This window comes from Sorex araneus, chromosome 6, assembly GCF_027595985.1.
Source record: "Sorex araneus isolate mSorAra2 chromosome 6, mSorAra2.pri, whole genome shotgun sequence".
Lineage (NCBI taxonomy): Eukaryota > Metazoa > Chordata > Mammalia > Eulipotyphla > Soricidae > Sorex > Sorex araneus.
The window spans coordinates 125,052,869-125,079,233 of NC_073307.1; the positions used below are offsets into that span (position 1 = coordinate 125,052,869).

Sequence of the window (26,365 nt, forward strand, 5' to 3'; positions counted from 1 at the left end):
CCCCGGGTCCCACACATCTGGGTTCCTCTGCCAGTTCCTTCATGTGTGAGACTCATCTCATCTGAACATGTGGAGAGTGGCCTTGAGCATGGCTGGGTTGGGTTCTAATGTTGTGTCTCAAATATAATTCAGATTCTAACCCATAAAAAGAAACCCATTCCCCCAAAAATACTTGAGAAATTTATATAATAGTTCTTTCTATTATAGACACATGCTCTGAGATAAAATCATGAGATTTCATGGGAACATTTTAGATATGATCCCATTTATAAAAATTGTATACTTATGCAGATTCTAAGGAAGCATAGTAGTTCTATAAAATGAGCTACAACTCTATTCAGGCACTTGCTATCTTTCCAATAACTCTTCAGTATCTGCTATGTAGTATGTACCATGTTACATTTTGGGATATCACTGTATTTCATAAACAAATATTGTCTTTAAGCAACTTGCATTTTGCACTAAGAAACAGACCAAAGCCTTTTAAAATCTTTCATGAAACATTGCAGTTTGTAAACAGATAAATGAAGCAAACTAATGCAAATAGGTATAGCCAGATTGTTGGGTCCTTCTTTTATTTCTTATGCATTAAATAATGTAGTGCTTTAAGGTAGTTCAAGTATTTATTTGCAAAGGTGAATTATTAAGTTTAGAGAATATATTATTCTTTAAAAGAAACAGCATATACTAAAAGTGTTTGTCATTAACTTGAGCAGAAGCATTTAGCTGCATTACCCTGTTTTACTTTTACAGAGTATTTGGAGCAGCCATACTTCTCACTTCTACGCTGAATATGCTTATTCCGTCAGCAGCCAGAGTGCATTATGGATGTGTCATCTTTGTTAGGATATTGCAGGGACTTGTTGAGGTATGATCTGCTGGATAACTTTCTTTTACAGTTGGCATGCTCATAAAACTTACAGATTATCTGTCTCTTGTTTTACAAGTAAACATGTTATTAGGTTGTGTCTACATAGTCCGAATTTAAAAACACATTGGAAATATTAGACAATTCAACATTTTGTTTTTAGAACATGACTTATACTATAATTTTGAGTACTTAACTTTCAGCTTTTCAGGAATTTAATGATTTTAAATATGTTTACTGAGTTTTTGTCGCCCCCAAGATAAAAAAAAAGAAAATCTTAAAGCCAAATGGGCATTTCTATTAATGTATTGTGAAAAAAGCATTTGAATTTGTCCTTTGCTATTTAATGTTCGATTAATAACTTCTGGGAGATTTTTGTGTGTGTGTGGGAGGGAACTCCAAAACAATGCTCAGGAATCGTGGGGGCAGCTCTTGTCATCTTGGTCAACCTGATGACCTTCAGAGGTATGCATGGCTCAGGCAAGGTCAAATTTTTGGGCTTATGTGTGCAGCACATGTCCATTGATTCTTGAACTAAATCTCAATCCCCCTGATATCTCATGGGTGATTGAGCTACACACAGCACACGGTGTGGAGGGACTATTCCCAGATCTGTGCTAAGTACTGACCCTGGCCAGTACTTAGGGGACCACTGGCGGGAGGGGATTGAATGAGGATGAGCCTTAGAACACACATAATATTCTCTCTCCATTCTTCTTCCCCCAGAGTTTTATACTGTCTTTGTAGACTTTGAATCATGAAGTAAAAGTTCCCTGAAACATTTCACTGAATGTAATTTTTGCACATCTGATTCTAATCAGCCTATAGCTTTGAAAGGACTGGAGCGATAACACAGAGGGTAGGACGTTTGCCTTGCACATGGCCCACCCGGGTTCGATTCCTCTGTCCCTCTCGTAGAGCCCGGCAAACTACCGAGAGTATCCTGCCTCACGGCAGAGCCTAGCAAGCTACCCATGGTGTATTCTATATGCCAAAATCAGCAAAAGGAAGTCTCACAATGGAGACGTTACTGGTGCCAGCTTGAGCAAATTGATGAACAACAGGACAGCAATGCTATACAGATAGTGCTATAGCTTTGAAAACTTTCATTTAAAAATGACATCAGGAGCCATAGAGATAGATAGTACTAGGGTGAAAGCACTTGCTTTGAATAGGTTTAACCTGGTGCTGCATATGGTCTCTCAAGTATTGTCAGGAGTGATCCCTGAGCACAGAGCTAGGAGTTAGCCCTGAGCAGTGGCCTTCCAGTGTGTCCCTCCCATAGAAAAACCTTAACAAAAGCTTTATAAGAGAACCCAGAGAGATAGTGCACGTACATTCATGTTGCTGACCCAGGTTGCCTGTGTTGGTAATATGATGGACATAAGTAAGTCATTTAGCATATAAAGAAACTTCAAACAATTTCTTTTTTATCCCCAACATAAAGAAAAATGATGGCATCAAAATAAGGAAAAAATAGTAACTTTAATGGGGCTGGAGCGACAGCACAGCGGGTAGGACAGTTGCCTTGCACGCGGCCGACCCAGGTTCGATTCCGAGCAGCCCATATTGTCCCCTGAGCACTGCCAGGAGTAATTCCTGAGTGCAGAGCCAGGAGTAGCCCCTGTGCATTGCCGGGTGTGACCCAAGAAGCAAAAAAAAAAGTAACTTTAACACTATTAAGTTCTCGTACCAAGGTTCAGGAAATGTGCCTCAAAAAGGAATCTCCCAAATTTTTCAAACTTTGCAGAATAACAAGTGAACTAGAGGTCTTTTGATTGCCTTGTTCATAAGAAAATTGAGGCAGAAGGAAGATTTGAAGTTTGGGGGAAAATGGAATAAGTCACTTAAAAGAAGCATGCCTCACCTTATCTGAGCTAGAATCTTTTAAAATGGAGCTTCAAAGAATCAACAAAAGCCCAAGAGTAGCAAGTCTCTCTCTAGTACTTGGTGCCAATCCCATAGAAAACAGCAGAGAGAAGGAAGTGTGCTTATTTTCCAATGCCCCAGGGCGCTGAATAGTAGCATTTATCTTCTCTGATTACAGGGTGTAACCTACCCAGCCTGTCACGGGATCTGGAGCAAATGGGCCCCTCCTCTAGAGAGGAGTAGATTGGCAACAACTTCTTTCTGTGGTGAGTATGGCGTGCAGATGGCCTGGGAGAGTTTAAAAATAACTAGGATACAGGTGAAAGTTGGTGAAACTCACCTCTAACACAGTTGGAGGCCTGTGGCTGTGCTCTTTAATCCTTTTCAAAGGCTTTTGAAAAGGCTTGGACAATTATTTACATCCCTTTGTTCATCAGTGAGTTAAATCCTCTCTTTCTTGCATTTTTAGGAGCTTATCCATTTCATCTAAAATTTCAAAAGCATTCCTAAATAATTTTTTTGTCCTTTATTAGAATATTTTGTTATTTTTAACTATTTGTTGTATATTGGGTAAATAAGACATGCTCTCTTGTGTAGTACTGTGTTCCTGGGTGAGTAGGGGTGTGTGTGTGTGTGTGTGTGTGTGTGTGTGTGTGTGTAGGGGTTACCATGTGTATAATTGTGTATGGCCCAAGTATGCAAGTCAAGAATTTCTGATGATGTCATTTGCTTTCCTCTGCTGTTGACGCCATTCTCCTTTCTTTAGGTTCCTATGCTGGAGCTGTGATTGCAATGCCTTTAGCTGGCATCCTTGTGCAGTACACTGGCTGGTCTTCAGTATTCTATGTCTACGGTATGTTTCGTTTTAATACAATTGAGTTCAATGAAATGCATGTAAATGGTAACAGTGAAGTAGATGCCTGAATTTACTCTGTGCTTACTTGCTCATTTTTTTTTACCTTTTCCATATTTATATTATGAGATCAAGGGAAATGCTTTATCTTTGATTTTCTTTACTTCGCTGTTTGTTTTCTTTGTTCCTTTTTTTTTTTTTTTGGCCACACTGAGAGATGCTCAGAGTTACTACTGGCTCTGCACTCAGGAATTACTCCTGGTGGTGCTTGGGGGACCATATGGGGTGCCAGGGATTGAACCTGGGCTGGTAGCGTGCAAGGCAAACGCTTACCCACTGTACTATCACTCCGACCCTGTTCTACTTGTCTGTTTTTCCCCCCAAAAGAAATCTTATTGCTTAGAAAACTTTGTGATATATAACATATATCCCTTGATTATGAAGAAAAAAATTAAATTAGCTTCACTTTATCACTGTCATCTGGTTGCTCATAGATTTGCTCAAGCGGACACCAGTAATGTCTCCATTTGGAGACTTGTTGTTACTGAGATAAAATTGATTAGGAGAAAGCAGCTAGACAGCACCCACTTCTCTTTTTTTGCTACCACTTATTTGGTTCCTGATCTTGCCTCTTTAAAATTGAATTGTGATAGAAATCTGGAAGGTATTCATGGTGATAATACAACTTAATTGCATGATGACTTATGACAAAAATAGCTGCAGTAGATTTTTATCATCATTTCCTTAAAACTAAAGGAAATTAGTTCCCAAATTGAAATTAAAAAATGATAAGGAACAGTCATTTATGTTTACCTTCTGCTCAGTTTTCCTTTCTAACATAAGTTCATCATTTGAAAACACACCCAAAGTTTTTCTGAGAAAAACAATTTCATTTTAGTTTTTATTTTGTTTGTGGTTTCTGGGCTCACATGGTGGTGCTCAGGACTTACTCTTGTATAAACTATGAAATCATTCCTGGTGATATGAGGGAACCATGTGGGACACCAGGAATTGAATGTAGGTAGTCCTTATGCAAAGCAAGCACCCTAATCCCTGGCCCCTCAAGAACCCTAGGACAAGAAAATTTTCTTTTTAATAGTGAGGAAAACATGGAACAAATTCTACTAAAATTTGTATGGAACTATAAAATTCCTCAATTAGCCAAAGCAATTCTTTTTTTTATTTTTTTGGTTTTAGGTCACACCCGGCGATGCATAGGGGTTACTCCTGGCTCTTAACTCAGGAATTACCCCTGGCGGTGCTCAGGGGACCATATGGGACGCTGGGATTAGAACCTGGGTCAGCCGCGTGCAAGGCAAACGCCCTACCCGCTGTGCTATCACTCCAGCCCCGCCAAAGCAATTCTTAAGAAAAACAAAAAAAAAATTGGGTGTTGGAATTATTACATTTCCCAACCTTGAACTATAATATAAAGCTATAATAATCAAAACTGCATGGCACTGGAACAAAAATAGACCAGCAAACCAATGGAACCAAATCAAAAGTACTTAATTAAGCCCCCAGATTTATGGCCAGCTAACCTGTGACAAAGGAGCTAAATATATAAAGTGTACCAAAGAAAAATTCTTTAACAAATGTTGTGGAAACTGGAAAGCCATATGCAAAAAATAAATAAAATTAGATCCGTACCTCACACTCCTTACAAAAATAAACTCAAAGTGGATCAAAGATCTCAAGATTAGATATGAATACATAGAATATGTTGAAGAAAATGTTGGCAGAACTCTCCAGGAAATTGGCCACAAAGGAATCTTCAATGAAGTGACCACAGTGGCAAACACTACAAAAACAAAAGTTATCAAATGAGATTGCATCAAATTTAAAACCTTCTCCACAGCAACAGAAACTCAAGCTCTCTTAAAAAAAGACACCCTACTTCTGGAGCGATAGTAGAGCGGGTAGGGTGTTTTTTCATTGCATGCAGCTGACCTGGGTTCCATTCCCAGCATCCAATACTGTCTCTGAGCCTCACCAGTAGTATTTTCAAAGGGCTGGTATATAAGATACAAAAATTATGAACTCACTAAATTTATGAACTAAAAAAATCCAATGACCCTATCCATAACTGGAGTAAGGAGATGAATAGACATTTGCCCAAAGAAGCCATATGGATGGCTAACAGACATATGAAGACCTGTTCACTGTCACTCGTAATTAAAAAGTATTCGAATCCGGGCCGGAGCTATAGTACAGTGGGTAGGGCATTTGCCTTTCATGCGGCTGACCCGGATTCAATCCTCGACATCCCATATGGTTCCCCCACGCACCACCAGGAGTAATTGCTGAGAGCAGAGCTAAGAATAACCCCTGAGCATCGCTGTGTGACCCTAAAAGAAAAAGAAGCAAAAAACAAACGCAGGTCAGAATAAGATACCATCTCATATCTGTGAGAATGGCACACATTAAAAAATCTGTAAATCAGCAGTGCAAGCAGGGCTTCGGGGAGAAAGGAACTTTCATCCCCTGTTGATGGGAATGTCACCTGATTCAACCTCTATAGAAAGCAACATGGAGATTTCTCAAGAAATAGGAATAGAATTCCTTGTATAATTTAGCAATACTACTTCTTGGCATCTATCCCCCAAAAGAAAAACATAAATTAGAAAGGATATATGTACATCTATGCTCATTGCTGCAGTTAGTACAATAGCCAAGATATAGAAACAAACCAAAAGCTCAACTATAGATGAATACATCACAAAGTTGTGATATATATATATGTATATATATGTACCACATATATATGCAGTGCAATACTATGCAGCTCTAAAAAACATGCATTTTGCAGCAATGTGGGTGAAATGAGAGAATATGAAGCTGAATGAAGTCAGTCAAAATAAAAGTAACATGTATAGAATGATCTGTCTTATATGTGGGACTTAAAGATACACATTGAGCTAGCAACGAAGATCCAAAGGCAACAGAAGTGAGGAAACTGATCCACACAACTGAATTGGGTGAGGGGGAATAAAAGGAAGAAGGTGTTGAGATTCTTGAAGGAGGGAAGTATATGCACTGGTGATGGATGTGGTATTGGAATTATGTTCATGAGAAACCATTATTGTATTGTAAACAAAACATTTAAAAAGTTTGAAATTTTTTGAAATGAGAAAAAAATAATGAAAAAATGAGAAATATAAAAATCCAACTGATATGGTCAGTAGTGAATACTTTTTAATATAGGTGGAAAAATCTGAAGAATGAATGAGGTCATGTGGTCCATAAAAACAGTGTATGACTGTTTCCAAGTTAGTCCTGAACTAACTCCATTATGAAATGTTCTCATTAGCTTTCAGAATACTATCTAATATTACTTTATAGTAAGGGTTCTTACCTTGGTTCTTTGGATCCATAAAGATGACATAGACTTATTTGTAGATTTTTTTTCTGGGAGAACTTTAAAAATTATATTTTAATCGTGTTGTACTTATTTTTAATGGAAAGTTTAAACCATTTGTTTGAAGGAAAAATACTAGCTTGGAAGGAGATCCATTCAATCATATGATTTATGTATTAATTCATTCACTTTTTAAATTTTACATTTGTTTTTACATTTTTTTAATATTTATTCTGTTAAAGCACCATGATTTACAAAGCTAAAAACATCATTGTTGAGTTTTAGATATACAGTGTTCCAGTACCAATCCCACCACCAGTGTCAACTTCCTTCCTCCAGGGTTCCCATGTTCCCTCCACTACCCTACCACCCCCAGACTGCCATCTCTTTTCAGGAAGAGAGGGTGGGTGGCATTAGGTATAGTGTTTTTAAACATGTCAATCTTTGTCCTTAGAGTTTTACTATTAATAACACATTGAATCCTCACACATATACCTTCATAACTATACAATGACATACAGGTTATTATTTTTCTCATAGTATGTGACTTTTGGGTAAAAATGCTTCAAATAACTTTAAAAATTCAGATTATATTTTATTTCATATTTATTTATTTATTGCTTTTTGGGTCACACCTGGCGATGCACAGGGGTGACTCCTGGCTCATGCACTCAGGAATCACTCCTGGCAGTGCTCAGGGGACCATATGAGATGCTTGGAATCGAACCCGGGTCAACCGCGTGCAAGGCAAACGCCCTACCCGCTGTGCTATCGCTCCCCCTATTTCATATTTATTAAATAGTAAAATATTAATGTTTAAATGTCAGATGAGTAAAAAACTGGTACTTTCCATATGTGTCAAAAATTAGATCTTAAGACATAAAAAATATTTGTATTTAGTTATTTAAGTATAAAATTAAATGATACACATCTAGCAACATATAGATACATTCAAGATATTGTGTTTATTTTTTTCCAGGCTCTTAAAAGTTACACTATCTCTACTAACATTTTTGCCACATCTAGAGGGATTACTAAATCATTTTGTCATAGCATGTTAGAGATCTTTGGCTATTGATTGAGTCATGTTTAATGAGTGACACAGGATTTGAACCTGGGACAGTCATATTTTTTAATATACTATGTGGAATTTTCACACATGATATGACCCAAAATTGTGTTTTCTTCTCTGGACAATTATTAAAAGAAGCATGGCACAACATATGCTATGGTATTCAGAAATATTTCTTCTAGAGTAAAATGGAAGAAATAAAGTATTGCAGAGATCACTGGCACTTAGATAGTTACTCAAGCAAAGGAGTCTTGTTTGGGGCAAAAGTAAAACGGCTACTCTGGAAAACGAGAACATTCACTTGAAGATAATTCTATTAATTAATGTCTCATATGTATTATGTACAGTTAGGTTCTGTTTTAATGGTAAGAGTTCAAAATAAAGAAGGGGATGAAAAAAGAACTCGCATTGAAATTTGTATCTTTACTCTGACCAAGAATAGTCAATAGGTATCCACAAAAAGCTTTATTATATTCATAGTGATGACTTTAACAGTTATATAATCACTGTATCACTGTCATCCTGTTGTTCATCAATTTGCTTGAGCAGGCGCCAGTAACGTATTCATTCGTCCCTGTTGCATGCTAGTGTAGCCCGATGGCATATTGGGGGCTCTTTTAGGAGAAGGAGGACCATCACTGTTACTGTTTTTGGCATATCGAGTACGCCACGAGTAGCTTGCCAGGCTCTGCCGTGTGGGCGGGATACTATCGGTAGCTTACCGGGCTCTCCGAGAGGGATAGATGTTTTGGGGGCGGCCTCTAATCGCTTTTACAGGTGTTCCCAGTCAGGCATGTATATATATGTATATATATATACATATATATATTTCCCTCTATGATTTGTTGCCTACAGATAGACAGTGAGGTCCACCATAGCACCACAAAAATGAAAGACATACTATATTATTTTTAGAAGTCTAGTTAATGTATGATAGCTAAGTAAGGTAGAATTTGGTAGAATTCATACTAAATCTAGAAGTGTTAAAATAAGAGGAAATTAATATTTATTTTCTCTTGGAAAGACAGGTTACCCCTATCAATCAGATCAAAGGAGGTAATTAACATTTCACTCTAGCAAAAATCTTTCAGAGTGGATATTTTATCTTTTTGTTATATTCCTCTATCTAGAGTGTCTAGAAGTGTAACTGCTCAGTAATTTGTGTATTGGCTGTATGGGTGAATTCTGAAACATAATTCAAGAATTATTTATTGTGATTTTCCACAGCATCAGCGCTATACAATAGAGACATAAATAGATAAAACTGTAGAGCAACGCTTCAGAAGGTTTAAAGTCTGGTGGCAAAAGACAAGAAACAGATCATGTTAGTTGGAGAATTCATTTTATACAGATTGGGTTTGCCAGGACTTTATGGTTGCCAGCAACTCTCTGTTAAATGAAAATATTTATGATGGTTTGCTTTGACTTTCTCCTTTGAATTCTTGCTTGCAGGAAGCTTTGGAATGGTCTGGTATATGTTTTGGCTTTTGGTGTCATACGAGAGTCCTGCAAAGCATCCTACTATTACAGATGAAGAACGTAGGTACATAGAAGAAAGCATTGGAGAGAGTGCAAATCTTTTAGGTGCAATGGAAGTAAGAACTTTATTATGGTGTATATCCTTATTCTTATTCTCCATCTCACCTTCTTCAACCAATCATACTACTTTACCTATAGTAATTTATCATTCAATAAAAGAAATTTAGAATCAATCATGAACACTTTATCCATATTCTCAAACTTATTGAGGAATGTAATTGCTACGTCCCACATCTATATTTTCTTCTTTTCACATCATCATTTCTTGAGCATATTCAAATTTTCCATGGATTGTAGCTATGACTATATGACATAACAAATTTTATTTTTTATGGTCATATATGTTCTACAACTCAAACTAACTAAACCAATATTTGTTAAGTTTAGATTGTAAGAAATGACAAAATACATACTATTATCATTACAGGATTGGGTTTTGTTTATTATATAGTCTAAAACTAAGTTTTATATATGTGTCTTTTTGTTGTATGTTATTAAGGACAAACCGAAGTATTGGAATGCCAATCATAAATATCTGGCATGAAGATTTTTCTTAGTATAGACCTCATATTATAATTTGAAAAATAATCAAATTTGTCTAAAATGTTACCAATTGCTATTTAATGAATAAAATGCAATATGAAAGAGAAGCACTGGTATGTCAGTGATATAAATATATTAGTTTGTGACCTTAACATATTATTAAAGTAATTAAAAAATTCATATGATATTATAAAAGGAAAATTGATTAGCAGAGTAATGTGCTTAAACAGACTTAGAAATTTAGCACATAATGAATAATCCAATTCTTATGTTGAGTTGAAAACACAATTCTATGATTGAGCATCAATGTCCCTTTCACATTATGCTTCTCTTTGTTTGTAAAATTCTCCCACCATTCTAATAGCATTTTATTACATTTATGGTTATTTACTTCATTTGTTAGAGAAGATCTGTCTTTGACATCTGATCCTAGTTTAAGTGGTCCATCATCCACTGATGCTGAGAGCATTTTGGCCTTTCATAAATAAGGGAAGTCTCATATTGGATTTCATTTAGGAATTAAGCTTTGGCACTTAAAAAATCATTACAGTATAGTTATCTCACCAGTTATATGGACTTGTGTTATAACATACCCAACTCTTGGGCTTCAGAGAGTTAGTACAGTGTGTAGGATGCTTACTTTGCATGTCACTAACACGATTTTGATCCCTAGTACCTTATACTGTCCCCTTAGCCCTCCAGGAGTGATCCCTGAGCACAAAGCCAGGATAAGTCCTGAGAATTTCTGGGTTTGCCCCTCTCTTAAAAAGGAAAAAAAAAAAGAAAGAAGAAAAAGAAAAGAACTCAACCCTTGCATGCAGTTCTTTTCTGAAAATGTAGTGATCATTTATTTCCAATATCACTCAAGAAACAGTGGAGAATATAGGGCAGGGTGAATGAAGACTGTTTGCTCTAGTGCCCAACAATTGCAGTTTGTTGTGGGCAGGTGCTAAATATAAGTTGTTCTATATTGAGTTTTGAACCTTAATGTGTAACTAAAATAAGTGGATTAGTCTATATCTTCATTTGCTAAATATATTTTACTCATTTATTAACTCTTGAGAGATATGTATATCTATATATATTCATTTTAAAGCAGTAAGTAATTTAGTATAAGTGAATCTCCATTCCTAGGGATGAATACAAAGAAAATAACTGGTAAAATAGCACAGATAACATCAAATTCCCCATATCTTTATGCTTTTTATTTTTAGTACAATGTTTACTTTATGTTGATGTTTTATATTTGCCTATAGTCTTAAGGTAAACTTGAAAATAATATTAGGTGAATAAAACTTGTACTTTAGGAACTTATAACTTATTATTGGAAATAAATTTAAAATGTTATAAAAGTAGAAAGAATAACAGGCACATATCACTGCACATATTCAATAGTTGTTAACATCTTGCCATTTTATTTCACTTTCTTTCTTTGCTGAATGATTTCAGAGTAAATAATATATCATAAACTTTACTCACAAGTACATTGCAAGTATCTTCAAGCTTCTACTACCAAGTTTAAATGGGTTTCGATTCTTTATACTCACATAACTATTGTAGCTCTGTGTAAAAGCTAGCTCTTTTATTTAGTTAGTTCATTAGTTTTTGTTTGTTTTTGTCACACTCAGTGGTGCTCAGGGCTTACTCCTGGCACTGCATGCAGGAGTCACTCCTGAAGGACTCGGGATAACATATTCCGGGGATGAAACCTGTGTCAGTTGCATGCAAGGCAAGTGCCCTACTTGGCGTACTATCACTCCAGTCCCTTCTGACTCTGATTAAGAATCTCATTTTACTTCTGGCAAACATCTCTTATATACAACCTTTTCCTTTGAAATTAATAAAATATAATCCACAATAATTAATTAATAAATTAATAATTAAATATCATTCATTATAATACAGAAAAAAATCATGATTCACAAGCAAAGAGCTTGATTATTTTTACAAACTAAACACATCTCTGGAATGATTACTCAAACCAATATGCATAATATTATTAAAATATAGTAAGCCAGTTTGTTGTCCCTAATGATTTTTTAATGTATAAAATTGGAAATTTTGTCTTTGCATTTAATAAAGTATTTTGCAGACTGAAGAACGAAGTTTTTTGTGGACATGGCCCTAGGAATATGTAAACACCTTACCAGCAAGAAAATGTACTTTATAGCTAAAATTATGTTTTTGTTACTTAATACAAATAAAATATTATAATTCAGACTGCTGAATTTATCCATTTCTGATATTTGTATAATAGTCATATTGCACAAGAATATGTGAATAGTTCAAAATATTTCCTAGAATATGTTGAATTTTTTTTTTTTTTTTTTTTTGCTTTTTGGGTCACGCCCAACAGTGCACAGGGGTTACTCCTGGCTCTGCACTCAGGAATTATTCCTGGCGGTGCTGGGGGACCATATGGGATGCTGGGAATCGAACCCGGGTCAGCTGCATGCAAGGCAAACACCCTATCCACTGTGCTATCACTCCAGCCCCTACGTTGAATTTTTAAAAAAATATTGCACTCTCTGAATTGTACTGAGACTAGAAATTTTTATCTAAATTTATTGCATATTATTAATAATACAGGTTTTAATTTGCTTTCTTTTTGTCACACCTATATGATGCATACATAATCACTACATTATAACTTCCTACTACATTTCCACTGAAAGTGATTTTTATTTTATTTATTTATTTTTTTGTGAAGTAAATAGATTTTATTCAGAGGTTTCTGAGGGAGGGAGGAAGGGATAGGTGGGAGAGAGAAATCGTAAGAATAACACTCTCAAGGGAGAACTCAGGCTTCTCCAAGGGTGGAGGAAGCCTGAAAGTGATTTTTAAATGGCTTATAGTTACATTCACAATCAATATCCAAGAAAAATTAGTAAATTAGTGTTAAAGTGTTGACTTCTCTTTTACTAATTTAGAAACGTTAATGATTCAAGCTGACATCAAATAAAGCTATTTTAGGGTTTTTTTCCCCAATCAAATAATGTTTCAGTGTTCAAAATAATCACGAAAGTAGGAAGGAGAGACAATTTAAGCTCTAAAAGCATGAGTTTTGAAGAAAATTCTTGCTCTATATTTGGAAATGCATATTATATTGTATATCACACAATAAGATGTAATTCTAGAAGTATCAGCAACAAAACCAATCATATTTAGATTATCAATTTTGAATACCTTAAATATCATGTCATTATATTTTTATAGTATGCTGGGTGATCATATGCTTTTATGTAAATGATGCCATATGAATTTTATAGAACTGTGTACTTGAGTATAATAGAGTTTAAACTACTATTCACTGACTATCAAGAGACATCATTGACATTAGATAAAATATATAATATTGTACTATTATTTTTTTCTTATTTTCTTCTTCTAACTGCATTGAATTTTCAACTTTTTGTACAAAATATATTGAATACCAACAAGATCAATGATTTGACAGTGAATTTTAACTGGGAAATGGTATATTATTGCCCCAAACATATTTTTAAATCTAGGTTTTATACTTTGGGAATTCATTTTACTTAAGTATAGAATCTTGCCTGAGAGATAGTACAATGGGTAGGACTTTTACCTTGAACATGATTGACCCAGATTCGATCCTTGGCATCACATATGGTCCCCTAAGTACCACTAGGAGTGATTCTTGAGTACAGAGGCAGGAGTAAGCCTTAAGTACAGCCAGGTATGGTAAAAAAAGAAAAAACGTATCAACTTGTGTATATTTCAAAAACTGTACTTATTTAATATGAATTAGAAAATAACTGTTTCTAATCCAATAAATAGTCATTAAGATAGGGGAAACTGGAGAATTCTAGTTGTTGCTTGCTCATGCCCTATCATGCACGTTCTGAAAATGTAAAGTTTTCATTATTGCTATTAAGTTAGATATATTTGAAAATAGTCAAATGATGTTCTTTTTGGTATTTCAGAAATTCAAGACTCCATGGAGGAAATTTTTTACATCCATGCCAGTCTATGCAATAATTGTTGCAAATTTCTGCCGAAGCTGGACTTTTTATTTATTGCTTATTAGTCAGCCAGCATATTTTGAGGAAGTCTTTGGGTTTGAAATTAGCAAGGTATGTACAATTTTTCTTATTTAACTAATGCTTTTATGTATATATTTTGCATTTAAGTGACACTAAATTCTTTTGTCATGGCTTTGTCTTTTAAATTTCATGAGGTATGCATTTAATGATTAAGTTTTTGGAAACAGAAAAAACATAAGTATTTGAAGTGGGCTTCCATTGTTTGTTAGAAATTACTTTGATATGCTAAAACAAATGCATAGTTTGATTATATAGTAAAAGCATTACAAATTATATTGTGACATACTTGTATTGAAAATATTTATTAGTAGCTATGAAAATATTCGCATTTTCAGGTCTTTCTGTAAGACAAAATGATCATAAAATCAATTTAAGGATTTGAAGTTTAAATTATCTTTTTATCTTCATGGACAGCCTTTTTTGGTTGGTCAGCTATATAGTTATCATTTCTATTGATCTGATTGGGAAATAAAAACTAAGTAGTCAATATAAATTGTCTTCGGCTGATCTGATAATAAAGGATAGAACTAAATCCTTTGATTTATGTTTTAGTCCCCTTTATCACGTCATTTAAATGCATGTAAACCACATGTTCATTTAATCATTTAGCAAGTCTATATTGACTGTCATCTCTGTGCCAAGCTCTTTGCTGGGTCCTGAATAGATTTGTCTGTGCAGGCAATGAACTTGGCATTTCTCTTTATGTCATTATATAAGTCCAGCTGGGCTCTCTATTCATACTATGTCTCTACTTGAAAGACTATCTGGAACTGAAGAAAACCTGAGTTTAGGAGTAGCTATTCTAAGAGCTCTTTTGTGATTCCTGTTTCTAAGGAGGCTGTTTCCTCCATTTCTGAGAAGAATGGCTCCTTTAGACAGGGCTGTTCTCTCTGGAGCTGATCAAACGCTGAAGGGTAGCCTTTCAAAGCTCTGAGAGGTGTTATACTCTTCAATAAAAGCTGCTGGAGGTGTGAGTCCATTTTCTTAATCTAGGACAAATAGGACACAGAGAAGCTATTAATAAAGTCACATCTCATGGGGGAAAGTGAAGGAACCAACTGATGTTAATGAAACTGGTGATTGTGGTCCTGTAGCTCAGATTAATTAAGCACTTCAGTAAAAGCAATGATATTTAGCATAACTAAATTTAATAGGTGGGTGATTTGGTTTATTCACTTATTATGTTATTTACCTAATATTATAGATAAAATCATCACAAATGTTAGCTGGAAGATTTTGGTTGTACTACTAAATATAACCTTTATCTCATTTATCTTTAAAAGCAAAGAAAAAACTCTAACACTTATAATATCAAGAATAATCCCTCAGTGGACTAGCCAACCTTTCAATAAATTGTGGAATTCTAGTCATATGCAGTTCTTGAGATCCTGGGAAGTCTATAGCAATTGAGCTGTAGGAATTACTTTTCTAGAGCTCTTTCATACTTTGGGGTATTTTCTGTTCTGTCAGAAAGCTATTGCAATAGAAATATTTTGGGAACTTTTAAAAAGCTCTCTTAGGGCCGGAGCGATAGCACAGCGGGTAGGGCGTTTGCCTTGCACGCGGCCGACCCGGGTTCGATCCCCGATCCCCGGCATCCCATATGGTCCCCCAAGCATCGCCAGGAGTAATTCCTGAGTGCAAAGCCAGGAGTAACCCCTGAGCATCGCTGGGTGTGACCAAAAAAGCAAAAATAAATAAATAAATAAAAGCTCTCTTAAACAATTAAAAGAAATGTTGTTGTACTTTGCTATACATTGCAATATTTAAATATCTTCTATACACAACAAAATAAGTCAGAAAAAAATAAAAAATTAAGAAACAAAATGAGCGAAGTTGGCAATAGAACATGCATTTGAATAGAACATGGGTCATGTTTGCATGACTGCGAAGCCAAGATCCACACATCTTTGATCATCCCTAACATTTGACCTACTTTTGAGTAATTATTAAGTTAAATCTCTACCACGCTATGTTATTTTATCTACAAAATTGACTTTGATGCCCTATTTCAGATGAGCAGGAAAAAAGATCTAAATGTACTAAAATATTTACACGAAGAATAGTTTCCTCCAACCTCGGTCATGTTGCATTTCCTATAAAAACCACACATTCACTCCTACTGGGCCAACTCATTTAAGGCAGAAACCAGTATATATCCATACATATATGTGACTATTTATGGACCCTGGGGAATAGTATATCAAAATAAACCAGAGCTCTGCTCAGATTAACTAGTATTTTGAAAGATTGGATTACAAAACTAGCCAAATAAAAGAAGAAATTCATTTGAAATCCACATGTAGGGTAGAAGAGTTTTGTTGAGTGCCTGGTCTATTCTTCTTTAAATGGAAAATGAATTATATGGAGGATAAAGATAATACGAATTGTTACCAAAGGAAAGAAAGAAGTGTGGAAAGAGTTTAAACAAAGAAAGAAATAAGAGAAGCTAGAGTCTAATGACCTAGGGTTTCTGAAAATTCGTCAGTTAGGGCTGGAGCGATAAGCATAGCGGGTAGGGCGTTTACCTTGCACATGGTCAATCCGGTTCCATTCCCAGCATCCCATATGGTCCCCTGAGCACTGCCAGGAGTAATTCCTGAGTGCAGAGCCATTAATAACCCCTGTACAGTGCCAGGTGTGACCCAAAAAGAAAAAAAATCAGTTAGTTATAAATCAAAATGTTTAGCTTCCTCTTGCAAAGTCTTCAGCCAATGAATGCAGTACTATGAACTTATTATAAATAATGGCATTCTAAAAATTCTTTATCATTCTGATGACATAGTAAATTTTTATTTAATAGTGATAATTGGGACTGGAGCAATAGCACAGCAGATAGGGCGTTTGCCTTGCACACGGCCGACCCGGGTTTGATTCCTCCATCATTTCTGGAGAGCCTGGCAAGCTGCCAAGAGTATCCCACCTGCCCGCATGGCAGAGCCTGGCAAGCTACCCATGGCGTAATTGATATGCCAAAAAACAGTAACAACAGTCTCACAATGGAGACGTTACTGGTGCCCACTCGAGCAAATCAGTGATCAAGAGGACGACAGTGCTAGAGTGCTACAGTGATAATCAATTAAGTGATTTTTATAAATCATCAAGACTTGAAATGATGATTAAATAACTTCCATTTACTCCTATAACATTAATTTTCCTGTTGTGATCATACATAGAATGCTTCTATATATTGTCCACTATAGGGAGTTTTACTTAAATGCTAATGGCTAAACTATTTTTAAAATATTCCAAAAGTTCTCTCTCATTAAATTCTACATTGTAAGAATATTGCATTTCCAATAGTGTTTTGAACACACATTTTGTTAAAAGCATGAATGAGTTCCATTCCATTGTTCATCAATTTGCTCTAGTGGGCACCAGTAACATCTCCATTGTATACCCATGGCATATTCTATATACCAAAAACAGTAAAAGAATGAATGAGCAAATTATAAAAATAATTGTATTCTTTTTTATCAACATAATTTTAATGTTTATTTAAATAGATAGGAGGTAGCAGAGAATATCAATTTAACGACTTTCTAGATGTTTCAATTACTGGGCTTAAATGCAGAACACTTATGCAGATGTGGGAAATTCAGGTCACCCTCAGACTTTGAGCCTGACTGTTAATATAAAAAGCAAGACATGTAATCTGTGAAGGTGTGTTTCAGAATAACTTCTTGTTTGATGACTTCTTTCCACATCCTGATTATTTTAAATATATCAAATCCAGTTAAGAATGAGGAACCACTGTACTTTTTGGAAAATAATATTCTCAAAAGCAGTACTATTTGCCCTCATAAGGTTTCCTTATACCTTTATTTAGTCCCTAGTTATTGAGCCTCTGGAAAATGCCAGAACATCTACACAAGCTTGTCTGATTTTATTTGATCATTTGATGTATTCCTTTTTCATATGGTGGTGGTACTAAACATAACACTTAAGAGCTCAATTTTACCCTCAGAACTGACTCAAAACTCAAAACTTGGCTCACTAAAACTTCTAAGTTATCATTTCTTTATGAATTCTATGGAAATGACAGAAAAGTAAGAAGTTTGGACTTCAGACTTCAAAGATGGACATTGAAGTTATTTTAGAGCAATTCACTGACTCATTGAACCCTTACAACCACCCTTGTTCATGATGGTAACTGCACTCTACAGCATTGTAAAATAAACCAGAACATTTGTCTCTAGCTACTGGTAATTTTATTTAAAAGATATACCTATCCACAAATAGTAAGCATATTATTATTACAATCGTGCTTTGCACTAAGTACACATATGTGATAATATACAATTATAATGCACTTTATCCACACTTCATACTAGCCGTAATGCCTTGAGAATAGCACATTGAACATAATTATTGTTCAAAAACTGTGTGGGGAATTGATACTGACAGGTTAAATTTTGTAATGGACATATTTATGCTGATTTATAATTTATAATGTATAACATATTTAATACTAATTTTAGTATAAAATCACTACAGAAGCCATCTATGTAACAGTGTGACAGAATATTGATATTTGACACAGAAAATTCTTAACATTTAAGAATTAATCTGAATTTTATAGGGTCCTATTCTGTATAAATTTAAAGTCAAATATATATTTAAAATGTGATAAAGGTTTTAGTCTTAGGAACTAAAAATATTTTCACAGTATAGCCTCTAAAGAGTTATTGAGGGGCTGGAGCAATAGCACAGCGGGTAGGGCGTTTGCCTTGCATGCGGCCGACCTGGGTTCGATTCCCAGCATCCCATATGGTCCCCTGAGCACCGCCACGGGTGATTCCTGAGTGCAGAGCCAGGAGTAACCCCTGTGCATTGCCGGGTGTGACCCAAAAAGCAAAAAAAAAAAAAGAGTTATTGAATTTTTGTTTTGTTTTGTTTTGTTTTGTTTTTTGCTCTTTGGGTCACACCTGGCGATGCACAGGGGTTACTCCTGACTGTACACTCAGGAATTACTCCTGGCGGTGCTCAGGGGACCATATGGAATGCTGGGATTCAAACCCGGGTTGGTCGTGTGCAAGGCAAATGCCCTATTCACTGTGCTATTGCTCCAGCCCCAAGAGTTATTGAATGTATATCTCTTCTCTAACTTTTTGGGTTTTTTTTGTCTTTGGTCTTCTCTCTTAGATGCTGATGAATTTTTATCTCTTTCTTTAAGAATTTAAAGTGTAAATTATTCTATGGTAAGATCCAGGATAGTTTATAAGTAAACTCAAATTCTATGACATGTGATGCACAATAGAAGTATCATCTTCTGAAAAAAATAAAAAAAGATTTAAGTAAATTTGCTCAGTTTTTCCTTTTGATTCTGTGGAAGTTATTGCTTACTCAAGGAATGGGTATTTGGTCATTTGGAGATAGCTCTGTTTCCTGTATTTGGTCACCAAGAGTTTATGATAGATTCTAAATTGGCCATGTTATTTGTGGTCATGTGTTTCTTTACATTTTTTGTTTCTCACTAGGTTGGCATGCTCTCTGCTGTGCCACACTTGGTAATGACAATCATTGTGCCCATTGGAGGGCAGATTGCAGATTTTCTAAGAAGCAAGCAAATTCTTTCGACTACTACAGTAAGAAAGATCATGAATTGTGGTGGTAAGTTCCATATTTTCGTTAAGTATTTTTCTTACTCCACAAATTCTAATTTATGAAGGTAACTTTTTCTATGCATATAAAATATGCAGTTAAAGTCGTGCCTTCATGTTCATTTATAATCATTTTCCTATATTCACATTAATTATTTCTCACTTTAAATACCTGCATAACTTGACCACATTTATTTCTATTTTAAAAGCAAGAAAGAATTCAGCAATATTATTGCATGAATTATTACTGTATCACTATTTTTGTAGTGGCCACCATTTTCATTCAAGGTGCTGGAGTAGGGCTGGGGAATATCACAGAGATATTTGTCCCATCAGAGCAAGCCTGAGGCTCAGTGTTTAGGAGTACTCAGTGATACTGAGTAGAGGATAAGGGATGCTGTTAGTGCTCAAACTTGCGTATTCCACAGGCTAACATGAGCTCTTCCATCTGAGCTTTGTTATTTTCAAGATAAAGTCACGTGAGTAATTGTCTAGGTCCATTATTATGAGATTCTTATAAAACAGTTTTGGCTGACTGAAAATGTTTACTCAAATTTCTGAATTATTTCCACATGTCTTTTCAAAGGTTTTGGCATGGAAGCAACGCTGCTGCTTGTTGTTGGCTATTCTCATACTAGAGGGGTAGCGATCTCATTCTTGGTACTCGCAGTGGGATTCAGTGGATTTGCTATATCTGGTAAGGTATATACATATATGTGTGTGTGTGTGTGTGTGGTGTGTGTATACGTGTATGTGTGTTATTTTGATTTTCAGCTGGTGGTAAATATATATTAATATATATATACATAATTTTTCTTTTACATTTTGACAAGAAACTTGATCATATTAATACTGGAGAATGACAATATTACAAAATTAGGAAATAATTTTTGTATTTGTTATTCAATTTTCTGCTAAACCCTTTATTTTCCCCCCTCCCTCCATCCTTCCCTCCCTCCTTCCTTCCCCCTACCCTCCTTCCTTCCCTCCCTCCTTCCTTCCCTCCCTCCTTCCTTCCTTCCTTACTCACTCTCTCTTTCTTTCCCTCTTTCTCCTTCCCTCCCTCCCTCCCTCTCTTTTCTCCCTCCCTCCCTCCCTCCCTCCCTCCCTCCCTCCCTTCCTTCCTTCCTTCCTTCCTTCCTTCCTTCCTTCCTTCCTTCCTTCCTTCCTTCCTTCCTTCCTTCCTTCCTTCCTTCCTCCCTCCCTCCCTCCCTCCCTCCCTCCCTCCCTTCCTTCCTTCCTCCCTCCCTTCTTTCCTTCCTTCCTTCCTTCCTTCCTTCCTTCCTTCCTTCCTTCCTTCCTTCCTTCCTTCCTTCCTTCCTTCCTTCCTTCCTTCCGGCTCTGGGCTCAGGGAACCATACCAGGCATAGGAAGCCATATGAGGTAGCGAGGCTTGGGGATAAATATGAGGTTCCAGGGATTGACCTGGTCAGGAACTGCAAAAGCAAGCACCCTACCTGCTATACTATATCTTGACCCTTTTCCTTCTAAATTTCTTAATCTTTATTCTGGACTTTTTTTTTCCTTTGAGGTTAAGAGAACATGTTAATATGCCCTACTCTTTGTGGAGTAAGACTAGCATAGTAAATATTTTATATGAAATATTGTTTTATTCTATACCCATTATATCCTTGATCTAAATGATCAGAAAGTAGGTTATAAGTCATGTTATATGCCTGCTATCTTTTAAGGAGGGTGGTTTGATAGTGTATTTATTTTTAAGACATTTGTGTCTTTTTTAACCAAAACTTATGTATACATTTCAGGTTTCAATGTTAACCATCTGGATATTGCCCCAAGATATGCGAGTATATTAATGGGCATTTCGAATGGTGTTGGCACATTGTCAGGAATGGTTTGTCCTATCATTGTTGGTGCAATGACAAAGAATAAGGTAAGATGGAACAAAAAATTTGGTAATAAAAGATTTTTTTTATGAAAGGGAAATGAGTTTTTTACTTTCATTGTCACTTTTTTTTTCTGTTACCATAGTTCTGAGTAACAGAAAAATGTATTCTGATTAGAAAATATCAGTATGTCAAGCGAACTCTCTTAACTAATAAACAAAATGCTTCTAAAAACCCTTGAACTCTTTTGATATCCTGGATTTAGTTAAAAAAGAAACATCTTGTTCCTAGTTTATTTGGGTAGACAAGCAATAGATCTGGTTTTTATCTGTAAGCCTAAATTCAGGCTCGAGTTTTTAGTGGAAAAATATTATGATGAGCTATTTGTTCTTATATATAGAACTAAAAAATGTTTAGATGATGGAAATGATATTTAAAATGGGTGAAAGAAAGAGAAGAAACTTAAGTGAAAAGAATAGTTTGTTAATATTTTAAAGTGTAACCTATAATAAATGTTTGGAGCTTTATTGCATATGTTAGATTTTTTAAATGTTTAAGGCTGGAGAGATAGTACAGGGGATAGGGTGATTGCCTTGCATGTTGCCAACCCAAGTTTGACTTCTGGTAACTGCTATAGTCCCCTGAGCCTGGTGTAAGCCCTGAGCACTGTCAGGGGTAAACCAAAAACTATTTATTAATCTATCTATCTATCTATCTATCTATCTATCTATCTATCTATCTATCTATCTATCTATCAATAATATTGCAGTATTTTATGCATTATATATAAGATCATTTGCTTTATAGAATCAAAAGACAGGTTTCTTCTGAAGAGAGTGTTTTATGAAAAGTTTGATAATGGAGGATTCAGAAATATTAGACTTTTCAGTCATGGGGAGTTGTACTTACCGTGCCACTTCTTGTCACTACAGTCACGTGAAGAGTGGCAATATGTCTTCCTAATTGCTGCCCTGGTCCACTATGGTGGAGTTATATTTTATGGAATATTCGCCTCAGGAGAAAAGCAACCTTGGGCAGACCCTGAGGAAACAAGTGAAGAAAAATGTGGATTTATACATGAAGATGAACTTGATGAAGAAACGGGGGACATTACTCAAAATTATATAAATTATGGTACCGCAAAATCTTATGGTGCCACCACACAGGCCAATGGAGCTTGGCCTAATGGTTGGGAAAAGAGAGAGGAATTTGTACAAGAAGAAGGACAAGACTCATATCCCTACAAGGACCGAGATGATTATTCATAACAAAGCTAAATTGCTGGATTTATTTTTGGTGTTTGTGATTAAATTAATTGTGATTGCACACACACACAAGAGTGATGTAAATGTGAACATATCCACCTGGCAAGTCTTGCTGTAAAAATGAAATTCAAACAGTTCCATGAAGTTGCCATCAAGTGCAATCTGTAAAAATTGTGTAATTCATCATTACCATTCAGGCCACCTATTCTCGCCTTTGTGATTTAAAGACTGACTGATCAAAATTGTAGAAGCAAGTAGTTACTCATTGAATTCCTATGTGCTAAGGTTCATTATCATTTAATAAAGCACAACTACAAGAGTTGGCTCGTCCCATCCTACAAAGGTTAGGAAGCCAAAGCTACTTGATCATAAAAAATGCACTTATATATTTGTTATACTGTATCGCAAGATATCGTGCTGGAATTCTGCTTTCAATAGCTGCCATGCTAGCTGCATCCTACGGTGGATACATTTATTGAGTGCGATTCATAGGGTTGGGAATATCATTCTCAATAAAGAAGAATGCTGTGAGCTTGCAACTAGCAAGGCATCTAAATGATTATTGTTATCACATAGTGTGGAATATTTTGTTGGTTTTTCCAAAGGATATCTTGCAGTGTTTTATATGAAATGCTTGGACACAAACACATCAGTGAAAGAGAATTTGTAAAGTGAGGGGTATGCTTCATGTTCTTCCATTCATTTACCTAACAGTATGAAACATTTCACATTTCAATAGAATTTGACTTTTCATGTAGCATATCATACAACTTTTTTTCAAAAAATTATAAAAATCTAATAGACTTCAATGTATTTTTTATTACAACTTTGTACTGGTTGTAATTTGCATCAGAAAAAAAAGATACATACACTATAAAGAATCTAATAAGAAATTTACTATGGAGATATAGCCCTTAAATGCAATATTAACAAAAAAGAAATAGAAAATGATTTAGATATACTTCTTCCTTAATAATTAAATGCTATATGGAACTTGTGCCACAGAGCTATATATATAATACGAAAATATAAACTTAATAGAGTTATTATAAGTAGAAAATTTTATTATTTAAAATCCCATTGACAAGATATTTGTCTTAAATATATAGTAAAATAAATTATATTAAAACTATATATATGTATATCTTACACATATTCATACAGAGAACATAATAAACACTCCACACACCTACACAAGCACACGGACACACACATACACACACAAACCAAATACAGCATACACCTAATGTTGGGTTAGGGGACTGCAATTTCTACTTTCATAGAGTCATAGAATTTTAGATGGGGCAGAGGCATTTTTGCTTGTCATTTCTTAATATAACTCAACAGGAATTGCAACATTTGTGTACCAAGCAATAAGTGCAATGCATACAACTTCCTGTCTGTATATTATCTTCATTTTGCTTGTGGTAGCTTGTTTGGGTGGTTGGAATGATTTTTTTTTCTTTGAAAAAAGTTAACATCAGACCTCTTTATAATGTACTAAATGATAATGCACTCCCCCAATTCAACTCAGAATATTATTGGTGTATTTAATAGTCTATTTGATCTGTTTATTGTACTGTGCTAGTGATTGGAGGTCCTGCTACTGCCAATATAAAACATAAACTTTGTTTAAAAAATGCAATCCATTCTTGACCTTACAAAAATAAAAATATCTTTTGCTTTGTGTCTCAAAGTGATGCAATGTGACCATAGCTTTTGTTGTTTCTAGTGAGCAATATGGATTGCTCTTTGTTGTCGCAAAAACAAAGTGTTAATAAAATGCTCTATTTATCCTTTTATATAAAAACATAATACACTAATTTGGGTTTATTTTACATAGTTTGCAGCTTTAATACCTGATCCAGGAAAGCGAAACCTGTTCTCAAATATAACAGCTGTTTTGGACCTCTTAAGAAATAATGAAAGACGATGGCATTGTGTGGGATCATTTTCCTTTAGAGAGTTTTACATTAAGAAATAATAGCCCCACGCCAGCCGAGAAGAGGAAATATTCCTCTTTCCCGGTTGTTTCCCATTTTCAGGGAGAAATGCGGCACTATGAGGCGTGGGAAGGGGGGTGAGGGGGAAAAAAAAAGGAAAAGGAAAAAGGAAAAAAAAGAGTTATGTGCTTGGAGCAGTGGGGCTACATATCTCTTCATTCTCAGCAATGGAAAACTAATTATCAAATGCTTCCTTGGTAGTAGGGCTGTCTTTCTTGGGGGGAAACTCCAACAACAATAGTGAGTTTTGTGTTGAAATATGGAACCTAATCAAGGTAAAGAGAAAATGAAGTGAAATTCATCGGTTATACAGTTGGGGGTGGGGGTGGAGGCAAGGGCTATACTGGGGTTTTTGGTGGTGGAATATGGGCACTGGTGAAGGGATGGGTGTTTGAAAATTGTATAACTGAGACATAATCCTGAGAACTTTGTAACTTTCCACATGGTGATTCAATAAAAATTAAAAAAAAAAAGAAAAGAAATGATAGTCAGTGACCTGAGCAACAGTAGAGACGGTTGGGCTGAGTGCCTATATTGCACACAGCTGACCTGGTTTGACCTCTGACATCCCATCTGATCCTCCAACTCCTGCCAGAAGTGATCCTTGAAAGCAGAGTCAGAAGGAAGTCTTGACAACTGCTGGGTGTGCTCCAAAATCAAGCAAACAAACAAAAATTGTTTTTGAAAGAGAGAAGAGAAAAAAAATAGAAATCAGACTCTCTCTCTCTTAAACTCTCAAAACGTCAGTTTTCAAAGATGGCCCCTAATTTTGGTTGTACACACATCTTATACTGGGCACTGCCTGAAGACTAGGGAGTTTGTGTGATTCCACGTAGTTTTCTAAAGTAGGTACTCTTTATTTGTTAATGGCAGACAGATAAATGGGGGCTAGAAGGGTTTAATAATTTATCCAAGGTAAAAAGAGAGCAAAGGCATTATGTTCTATAGCGTCTCAGTCAAACCTGTGAGGAGTGAGCAATGTGCATCACAGCACTAATGGAATGTCTTCGTTATTTAACTCTTAACCTCAATTTTACAGACAATGAAAAGGGAAGACATAACTATATAGTATTAGAATCCCAGACTCATAGAACTTCACTGATTAAAGAAATTTATGGGATGATTTAATTGATGCTCCTTATTTTAATTACTGAGGACACTGAATGCCAGTTAGGGGAAGAAACTTAATAAGAGGATATTACTTGGAAAGAAGCTAAGGTTTGTATTGTTTTCTCTTTTGCTGTTTGCTTGCTTGCTTGCTTGTTTGGACCACACCTGACTGTTCCCAGAGCTTTTTCCAGACAGTGATTAGGGATCTCTCTTGGCTGTTAGGGCTTAGGGGACCGTATGGGATGCCTGGAATCGCACACAAAGCAAGCACACTACTCACTGTACTATCACTATAGTCCCTGTGTTTCGTTTCTTTAAAACCACATTTAATTTAGCAAATTAGAAATGTTTAGAGTGAGAGCACAGGG

General features: G+C 35.5%; 1 protein-coding gene across 1 annotated transcript in view; it reads left to right on the top strand.

Annotated features, from left to right (window-relative positions):
* The window catches only part of SLC17A6 (solute carrier family 17 member 6), a 48,369-nt gene extending 23,789 nt beyond the window's left edge, over window positions 1–24,580 (top strand). The window contains exons 4-12 of the mRNA XM_004607853.2: window positions 754–868; window positions 2,916–3,003; window positions 3,504–3,590; window positions 9,473–9,615; window positions 14,050–14,199; window positions 19,650–19,782; window positions 20,359–20,469; window positions 21,539–21,666; window positions 22,552–24,580. Coding sequence (XP_004607910.1) covers window positions 754–868; window positions 2,916–3,003; window positions 3,504–3,590; window positions 9,473–9,615; window positions 14,050–14,199; window positions 19,650–19,782; window positions 20,359–20,469; window positions 21,539–21,666; window positions 22,552–22,887 — 1,291 coding nt within the window. The 3' untranslated portion in view covers window positions 22,888–24,580. The remainder of the gene's footprint in view (window positions 1–753; window positions 869–2,915; window positions 3,004–3,503; window positions 3,591–9,472; window positions 9,616–14,049; window positions 14,200–19,649; window positions 19,783–20,358; window positions 20,470–21,538; window positions 21,667–22,551) is intronic.
* Window positions 24,581–26,365: the final 1,785 nt, after the last annotated feature.